Here is a 9,957-nt window from a genome sequence, read left to right as displayed (position 1 = left end):
TAACATAACAGAAAAATCTTACAGATCCCCGTTGAAACTTCTACTTATTAAAGTGTCTGTAAGGAGTTACGACAACTTCAGAATTGTATGTATGTCCTAATTAATTAAGGGATAACTAGCTCCCTAACGGACACCATCTCACTCTTGATATTAGTTAGGATTCAGAGCTTAAAAGATGTAATGAATAAAATTTTCCAAAGAAAATGTCCTTGTAAAGTAAATTATGATAGTAGATGTTTTTTAAAATATTTTTTATTTAAAAATATATTAAAATAATATTTTTATTTTGTTTTTAATATAAATTTTATTCAATGATTTTTTTGTTATTTTATTTTACTTTTAATGTAAATTTCAAGGGTGCTAAAAAAAAAACATGTCGACGCATGCTCTGCATGCACCAATGTGTGGATAGCTCCTGTGTCGTTTTGGCAACGTGTGATGGGCTAACCTGCAATATAGTGTAACTTTTAGAAGATCTCAACGTCTCTAACCCGATGAGGCAACGTGTGTACCACCACCATTCACGGTGGTAAGGTATTGGCGACCATTTTTTTCCTCTTATTCTCTCTTTCCCCACCTAGATTTTCATGTCAACCCTTTCAAAATTCAAGAACAGCCCTTTAGTTTGTTGGTTCTTCATATTTGGTCTCTTTTTCTTTTTATTCTAATTTTTCTTAACTTGAATAATCTATAAAATTAGTGTGTTTTTAATTTCACCCTTTATGTGTGTTAATCTTTTTGTTGTTTTTTTTTTCTTTTGCAAGTTTTTTATCAATATTTTTTCAATGATTTCATCCTTTAAAATTAAATTGGACAACATTTAAGCTTATTAATTGAACTCTGATCTATGATTTAATAAGTTGTAGGTTTTTTAGATTAGATCATGTTTAGGATGTTCATCTGGGTTTGCTTGGTTTTTCCTTTTTTTTTTTAAGCTGATTTTTGTTTTATGGTTTTTTTTTAATTAGGTTAGCATTGAGTTGTTTGATAATTATAATAAACTCAAATGTAGTTTTTTTTTTTTATATATCTTTTTTTCATTGCTTGTTTTGTCAAGTTATTTATTCTTGTTGCTTTTTTTTTTTGTATTATTTAAATTATCACTTGAACTAATAACTTGAAACTTGAATTTTTTTTAGCTTATCACCTTTCAAACATAAAAAAATTTTGTTTGACCCGCAGCAAATTGCGAGCAACACATCTAGTACACAACTAATTGTAATTGTTACAGAGAGAGAGATGGTTCACTTTATAACATAAAACACTTTGAATTGAAGCAGTGTTTTTTTTTTGTTTATATACTAGAATATAATAGAACAAGAAAAACCAATATAAAAGAATAAAACAAGAAACACCTATATAAAAAAGAAAATCAATATATGGCATTGTTATATCTGAGAATGATTTATAAATCTATCTGGTCACAGGTTTTTAGCCGATATACTGAGTTTAGGAAAACAAAACAAATTTCTAATATGAATAAAGAGGCAAGTCAAAGACATGATCCTTTATATATATATATATATATATATATATATATATATATATATATATATATATATATTCTACTCTAATTTGATAACTAGAAAGGAGACCTCATAATTTTCAATGCTTCGAGGTGAATAATGTGTTCACTTTATTTGATAACAAGAAGAGATTGGAGTAATTTTCTTCAACTTAGATGCATCATCTCTTATCCATCCTTTTTTTTTACTAGTTATGTAACTCATGCTTTTGTTGTGGGATGGATAAAAAAATTGAAGAAAACAAATGTTGTTCAATCGATAAATACACGTTTTAAAAAAAAAGAGAAAAATCAATGTTGAGTGATAAAAAAAAAAAAAAAAAAAAACCATGTTAGCTCTTGCTAACCCATTAAGCTTGTGACTTAAGTCATTTGATCAAAAACAATAAATTTAAAAAAACCTTAAAACCTAATTTTCAACAAAACAAATGTTGAAGGATTAAATTGAAAAAAAAATAAAAAATACAAAAGGAAATTGAATGATTAAATTGAAAGCAAAAGTCAAACATACAAAAGGCAAAACAATATAACAATTATAAGTCGAAACAAAACCTGAGGCTGCTTGAGTCAACTTGTCAAACCTTCAGGTTATCCCGCCAAACCCACTGGTTAGATCATAAGATCAACATTATCTTTTAGTGGAAGGAAAACAAAGAGAATTACAAAACCTAAGTTTTTTAGAAAATCAATGTCAAATCATGAGATAAAAAAAAAAGTAAAAAAAAAAAAGAAATGATGTCCACTATTATTAGCTTATAAAACTCGTGCTCTAAGCCATTTGATTGGAAACATCAAATATAAAAAAACCTTGAAGATCAATTCTCAATAAATTAAATATTAAAAGAAAATTAATAACACAAAATGATCCAGAAGAAAGAATAATTATTAAAAGGAAAAAAAAATGTGAACCACCTAGGCTAACCCATCAAACCTAAAACTCAAGTCATGAAATCAAAATAACCCTATAAAAAAAATGAAAAAAAAAAACCATGAAGCCTATTAAAAAAAAATGTCAAGTATTAAGATTCAAAAAGAAAATAAGTCTAAAAAAAGATGAAAATCCATGTCAGCTAATAAAACTCATAACCTGGACCATTTGATTGGAAGCATCAAATCCAAAAAAAACCACATATCTCTGATTTTAAAAAAATCAAATGTTAAGAGGTGAAACTAAAATAAAAATTCAAAAGAAAAAATATGAACTAAATGAATGGGGATAAAATTTAATAGAAAAAAAATGAGAAAGTGGATAATCTTATATTAAAGGGTGGATTGAAAAGAAAAATCAAATTTACTAAATAATTAAAAGAAAAAACCATCAAAAGAATAAGAGCTAAATTTTAAAAAAATCAATAAATTAAAATTTTTGGTTAAACAATAAAATTTAAAACAATTAAAATTTTTAAAAGAGGCAAGACGAAAATAAAGAACAAAAAGAATAAGACCTTTCAAAAATAAAAAAATAAACAATCTATATTAAAATGATGCAATTAAAAAAAAAAAAAAAGAATGAAGATCGATACCCAAATATACCAAATCAAGAAAACTGTCTTGAAAATTTAAATGTTAAGCGCGAATATCAAAAGAGGAAGGAGAGAAAAAAAAAAAAAAGTGATCCTGTGAGGGAATCTAATGACACGATGAAAGTAATTTTTTTACCATCATATGAAGTTGCACGAGCCACCAAAGCACAGTGACATCTCTAACACTCTCGACATATTCATTTTTATTTTTTTAATATTTTTAATTACTTTAAAAGACAATTGTACCCCTTTACTAATATGCATTTAACTAAAAACACTCATATGAAAATACAAAATTACCCTTAAACCAAGCCTAAATTGATTTTGAGATAGAGATTAATTTTATGATTTCGCTATGTTAAGAATAATAATAATATAAAAATACCCCCCAAACAAGCCTTAATTAATTATGATGTAAAGGATAAACTAGTAATTATACTATGAAAAAAAACATAAAATCTTATAAAGCCCTTCACAATCAAATATCTTAGGTTTTATACCAAAGATTTTCATTATTAAAAAAGTAAAAAATACATTCATACCTCCATTAAACGCGAGGATGACAATTAAATTATATAAAAAAAAAACTGTTTTACACTTGAGCTTAATCCTCTAATCTCATTAGATGAAGTATACTAGTACAATCCTTAATAAATCCTCTTTACTGCTACAGTAAATATCCCCAAATACCCTATATCTTTGGTAAATTTTACATGAATTAACTCTCATCTTTTTCTTTTTTTTTAATATCATCATCAACTCTTCGTCCAATCCACATCCCTTCTGACAAGCAGAACCTAGATCATGGTACCAGGTTGACAAAATCCCACCTGTTAAACCCGCGACATTACCAGGTTCTTCTCCTTCGAACTGTGGTTTCATGAGGCTTCGATTGTTCTTGCACGCATATGTCTGGAGCCAAAAATCACAGCCATCAAAGCTCAGACAAAGCTAGCCCAAGCGCCTATTCTTGATATATAGATGGTCCATAGAAAGACCAGGAACACAGAGCACGGAACCAGTGAGTAAAGCAAAACAAAAACTTTCACCTGCAGCTGCCAAGAAAGATCACTGCTCGATCAGAAAGACATTTGTACCATAGCATGAGAGTACAAAGACCATTATATAGGGCATCATCTATTTCTTAAACATACTCTTGCTCAAAACATCTAAATAATTCACATACGCAAGAGAAAAAAAAGCTACAAGGAATGGAGATTTACAAGGCTCAAAAATTGGAAAGGGGCACCGGAATGCCACCTATTTACAAATCTACGAACAAATAACAAATTGGGGAAAACAAATACTATTGCACATGCAGGTTTGGGCTGCAATACTGGTTTTGTATCCTTCTTGATCAAACACTCTTCTAACACTGTATGTTCTTGGATCGGCTTGGTCCCCATATACGGATGGTATGGTCGTCACTAGCTGAAGCCAGCATTTGATGCCTTTTAGGGTTCCAGCAGACACAGTTCACTGTCATTAAATGGCCAGACAAAACCTCGATTGGCCTTGAGTTCCGCCGATTCCAGATGTAAACCTGCTAGGAAGTAACAACATAATTTCAGACTAAATTAACTTCACTAAATAACAGCAGACCAGAAATGAACAGGTTAGTGATGGTTCCATCTGCTCAACATCAGAATGTGAATCTGCATGCTATGAGAATATAAATGAGAAAGACAAAATAAATCACCCCTAAAGATAAAAACAAATATAATCACTTGTAATATGCATGGACATGAATTATTTGTTTCACAAAAAGCTTAGGCCATGGAGAAAAAGGCCATACCTTTGAATTCTCGCTACCACTGGCAATGAATGAGCTATCCAATCCACCAAAGCAGGATCTTATCACATACTTGTGTTGCTGGTGGCCTATATATTTCAATGGTTTCTTCCATTTTCCCGCAACATCCCACAAATGGATCTCTTGGCTATTAAGATTGACAATAAAGAACTTGCTATCAGCGGAAACTGAAAGGGAAGTAATTGGTTGCTCTTCCGGGATGACCTGTTCAGCATTTGTCCTGACATTTAATATCCGAATTTCTAAATCTGACATTACACTGATCAGATTTTCTCCATCTGGTGTGACAGCAAGATCCAAAACCTTAGGCATCCTTGTGCCCCTCCATGCTTTTATCTCGTTGCCATCACAGTCCCACATGCAGATTCCTTTTTCAGGGTCAGAACTGCCACACACAAATCGCTTTGAGTCGGGAAACCAAGCACATGAACTGACAACGAAGCCATGATCCCCAAAAGTATGCTTGCATGTACCTGTTTCCACATCCCACAACTTGAGAACTTCCACATTTCCACAAGTTAGCAACTTTGTATCATCAGGGCTCCATGCTACAAAGGATACTGGGGTTTGATGGCTTCTTAGCATGTGTTTAAAAGACAACCTCCCATCTTCCAGTACCTGGCGAATTGCAAAATTAAATGACAGCCTCCCACTTTCAAATTGGTACGCATCTTCATTTTTCACCCAGAAGAACTTGTAAATAAAGTTCTAAGCACAAACTCAAAATCAACTCAATGCAGCACACACATGTAAATATAAAGCTTTAGATTAATATAATATATGAACATTGAGGGACTTCACAAAACTGTAATTGAATAGTCATGACAAGGGCAATGAATAGAGCAACATACTATTTCCACTAAAGGCAACTACTTAGCTGGGACCTATTCAGACTTTCTTAGACACTAACTCTCACACAATTTAATATAGTGCATAGAAACAGTAATCAAATCCTGGTAGCTGTAAGGCCTATGGTAAAGCTTAAAATCCAAGATCCAAACATTGTGAAATTATCATATTTATTAACAATACTCAATTCTCTTGTTTTCTAAAATTTTCAATTATCTAAATCAGCACAACAATGGGGCCAAATCTTTCATTTAGCTCCACATAAATAACATCATGTTAGTCGCTATCAGCTGGCCCTTGCATATTTTTTGAAGAGCTTATTATTTCAGTAATCAACCATTCCTCTTGAAATATAATTTTTCTTTTTAAAGGCAATTCCATGATACCAACATCAACAAGCAATTGAAATATTTTGTATTATCGTATAGTAAAATTCATTTAAGCTCCTCTGAGAGACTAGGACATCAAGTCTAAATTTCCAAAAAGTCACAGCTAGCCAAAAAAATCAGTGCATAATTTATCTCAAATACGAATCACTCCGTCCAGTACTACTTTGTACATCAAGAGCCGGAAATTTAAATTAATCTAAAACAAGTGAATATAAAAGTATCAGCTATCACTAACTTTCAAACTCAACTAACAACAGCAAGGAACTTAATGTCTGCTGGTCCTCAAAGTTAACCAGCCATACATAGCTTTTGAACATTTCCTTTGTCCTCTTTTTTTCATTCACCATTCCAAATGAAAAATTTCCTGGAAAAATCGAGATTTGGAACCTTGAATAATGATTACCCGCACACAACTCCCTGTGTTTTTCACCCCCCCAAAACAAATCTCCCTAAGTTGCAAAATAGCAGAATGCAGCTCCCCACACATTGCAAACCACAATAGCAATTTGTCATATACCAATTCTCGAAGACAAACTTGGATCAAGAAAGTAATACCCTATTTTGTCTGACACTTGTGATAAGCAAGCCCACAGGATAAAGCATCAAAGAGTACCTTCCATATGATGGCTGTGCAGTCACTTGAAGAAGAAGCTAAGTGCTCCCCATTATTAGAGAATTGAACAAACCAAACTTCATTCTCATGCTCAGTCAACGTCTGCAAAACACAGACAACAAGTGCGTATATGTTGTTCTGTTAAATATGAAAAATGGTATTTGCAGGTTCGTTCAAATGACAATCTCACCAAGACAGATAATCTGATGCTCTCAGGTAAATTCTAAAATTAGTTTTTGTTTAGTCTCAAGCTCAGTTGCTCTGCAACAGTTATTTTCAAACATTTAAATAGGGTATGCATAAGAATAAATAAATAAACATTTGCAGGTTGATAAGGAAAAACCAAAGCCAATAGAGAGGAGGTAGATCTCATGACAAGCTTAATAACAGAACTCGTCTGCTTCCCAGACAATCCTAAAACTAGCTTTCATTTGTATGGTTTATTCCAGCAAAATTCTTACTCTGTTTCTACCCAAAAGGATCTTGCTCAGTTCTTTCTACAGCTAACAATGCTAAAAGAGTACACTTCATGAATTTTGTGGACCATGAGGAAGGCAACAGAGAACTAGGTTCAATTTATATGTATGGATGACTGCGCACAGAGTTGCTAAAAGTTGTAACCTTGCATCACAAGTTCCATGTGGCTTTCTCATATATTCTAAAATTAACTTTCAGTTATCCAGCTTCTCTTAACAAGATTCTTACTCTATAATTCAATATAAAGACAGCTAGATAAGCACCAAGCAAGTCTCAGAAGCAGCAATGTTCAAAAAAGAATTGCATTTTCATTCCTGCATCTCTAACACAGAAGTACGAAGATGAAACAATGTTATCCTTCATTGCTTCACAGAATTTTTCATGAATGTTATGCTGCTACCCTCAATGGGGTTAAGACATTAAATAGTGTTATATTATCATGCTGTAAGTTGAAAGTGACTTGTCCATGATTCTTTCGTTATAATGTGTATTTAGCATCATCATTGCCACCTTACAAGTTTTTGGACTTTTTACCAACATAAGCCATCTGAATGCTCAATTAAGAAATAACGAGTAATCTCAATGCACACAAGTATTCAGCATTTAAGAACATCCAATAAGTTAAAGCAATTAGCATTTCCATGTTCTATTCAGAAAGTCAATTATTTTTAGTTTTGCTTCTTTTTAACATTTTTAAGCAGTAATAATTTAAAAGGCAGTAAGAAGCACACCTGAATGGTCTCTGTGGGAAACTGGTCTCTTGAGCAGTTATGGTCCTCATAAAGTGAAATTGGCTCAATTGAATTGTGATAATCACATGAATCAATTTGGGCTGTAATGGCAGTTTCAACCAGATGTTCTAACCTTCTTTCAGGCAGCACAGCTGGTGGAGGAAGCAATGTTTCCAACTCTGTGAGCAAGTTTTTCCGCTGGCAGTGGATGACATTGTCATCTGCCTTACTCAATTCCATCTCCTTCAAGCAAATTATACTATAAGCAAGATTATGGACATTCTCCTTGCCCATTCGTAATGCAGGAACCTGGTTCCGCAAAACAGAAAGAGCTAAAGAATCATCGCCACCAATTAAATATTCTAACAAACACTGCTTAAACACCAGAAACAACACCGACGCTCTCGTTTCATCCGCCAACTCCTGAATAGCAGAAAGGGTATTTATGCAGCCATCCCAATCTCCTTCCAATATTTGTGATTCCAGCAACTCAAGATTCATAGATTTGTATGAAACCCCAGATTCCGATTCAAGACAAGAACCTGACTTTCTATAGCCCAAAGAATAAAGGCTTTGAATTATAACCCTTACAAACTCATTCTGCTTTATCAAACCTTTTGAGCCGATTGTTGTAGGTGAATTCTCCATTTCCGGGCAAACTCTACAAATGTTTGACCAGTTCTCTCACTTCATGTGGTCAGATAGTGATCGAATAATCCTACTTCCCTGAGAAACAAGTGGGTATCCGTGAGTGTTCAGCTTCATAAAAACAGCTAATTAATTATACGCTAGCTGTTGCAATCCAACTATCCTTGACAACCTTAACACAAGCAACCAAAGATTTCATTTACCAAATACTCCAAAAGTCCAGAAACTTGACGGAAATAATCGTCAGTCCCCAAAAATCAGAAGCTTTAATTTTATTTTTTTAAGAAAAAAAAACAGAGAAGGTAAAGAAAGAGAGATAAACTGAAACATTTATTGGTTCCCAGAAACTCAAAATCTTGAATTGGATTAAAAATAAATAAAAACCTTCATGGTCGTTCCATACACCCACATGTCCTGTTACTAGAAAAAAAAAAAAAAAAAAAAAACATGAGATACCTTTACCTCGTACTAAAAATCAGCACCAGAGTTTCATTACCAATAAGCGAAAGTTCAAATTGATTATTCGACGAAATAACATACACACAAACCTTAAAAAACACCAACACCAAACCTACTAATTGGAAAGTACAGCGAAAGAAAAAGATGGCACGAGAACTTTTAAGCGCAGACAGTTAAAAAAGGGTGAAATAGGAAATGATGCGAGGAGAAGAGACAGAGAGACGAGACAAGAGAGCTGACCAGGAATGGGCCAGACAAGAAACGTAAGGAGATTCCCTGAGCAGTGACAAGGCTGTTGTTGTCGGAGGAGGAGTGGTGGTGGTCCGTAAAGAGAGGATTGATTTTGAATTACAGGGAGAAGTAGCGATTTAGTGCGCAATTGGGCTTTTCAGAATACATGATTAAAAATTGGAAGCCGTGATGCAGATCGATCACATTGACACCACCATCACGAGACCATTTGTCCTGTCGTTCCGTAGAACGGTGCCGTTTATAGATCCTTCTTTTCTTACTGCTCGCGGTAGTTTTTCCTCCCCTGCTTGTAACACTTATATGATGGAAGTTGACGGGTGGCATTGTCTAATGTAGTCGTTGTAATTTTTCTTCTAGCATTGATTTAGGAATCGAATAAAAATCCAATATTTAAATAAACATGAATGATATTAAATAATTACAATTTCTTTATAGTCATAAAATAGATTAAAAAAGTGTTTGTTTACATATTAGCTTCCATTGTTCAGATTAAAACCATAATTTTTAGATATTTAATTAGTTACAAACCATATTTTTTAATTATTGGAACTCACAATAGCATGTGTTCTAAACACAGGCTAAGCAAAAGCAACTCAAATTTGTTTTTATGAATTGTTTGCTGAACATAAAACATGGCTATGCACACTTTTTTAATTTTATATTATTGAAAATAACCAT

General features: G+C 32.8%; 1 protein-coding gene across 2 annotated transcripts; it reads right to left on the bottom strand.

Moving 5' to 3' along the window:
- Positions 1-4,104: 4,104 nt before the first annotated feature.
- LOC118039654 (WD repeat-containing protein WDS homolog) lies at positions 4,105-9,557 on the bottom strand. 2 transcript variants are annotated; one of them, XM_035046416.2, is made up of 5 exons: positions 9,268-9,557; positions 7,921-8,646; positions 6,713-6,814; positions 4,844-5,479; positions 4,105-4,591 (listed from the first exon to the last, which is right to left on the bottom strand). In XM_035046416.2, exons 2-5 carry the CDS (start codon positions 8,566-8,568, stop codon positions 4,418-4,420), a joined length of 1,560 nt encoding a protein of 519 aa, XP_034902307.1. In that variant the 5' UTR covers positions 8,569-8,646; positions 9,268-9,557; the 3' UTR covers positions 4,105-4,417. The 2 variants fall into 2 exon arrangements, with proteins under 2 accessions (XP_034902307.1, XP_073260774.1); XM_073404673.1 differs by lacking the exon at positions 9,268-9,557 and adding an exon at positions 9,031-9,253.
- Positions 9,558-9,957: the final 400 nt, after the last annotated feature.

The sequence above is a fragment of the Populus alba genome, chromosome 14 (assembly GCF_005239225.2).
Source record: "Populus alba chromosome 14, ASM523922v2, whole genome shotgun sequence".
Classification (NCBI taxonomy): Eukaryota; Viridiplantae; Streptophyta; class Magnoliopsida; order Malpighiales; family Salicaceae; genus Populus; species Populus alba.
This window is presented reverse-complemented; position numbering and strand designations above follow the sequence as displayed.

Bases quoted from the DNA above. Each gene is read 5' to 3' on its own strand.
- LOC118039654 (XM_035046416.2), bottom strand. From the start codon at position 8,568: ATGGAGAATTCACCTACAACAATCGGCTCAAAAGGTTTGATAAAGCAG. The intron at 5,480-6,712 runs GTACTCTTTGAT...GCAATTCGCCAG, and splicing joins GCACAGCCATCATATGGAAG to GTACTGGAAGATGGGAGGTT. The intron at 4,592-4,843 runs GTATGGCCTTTT...ACTTCCTAGCAG, and splicing joins GTGGTAGCGAGAATTCAAAG to GTTTACATCTGGAATCGGCG.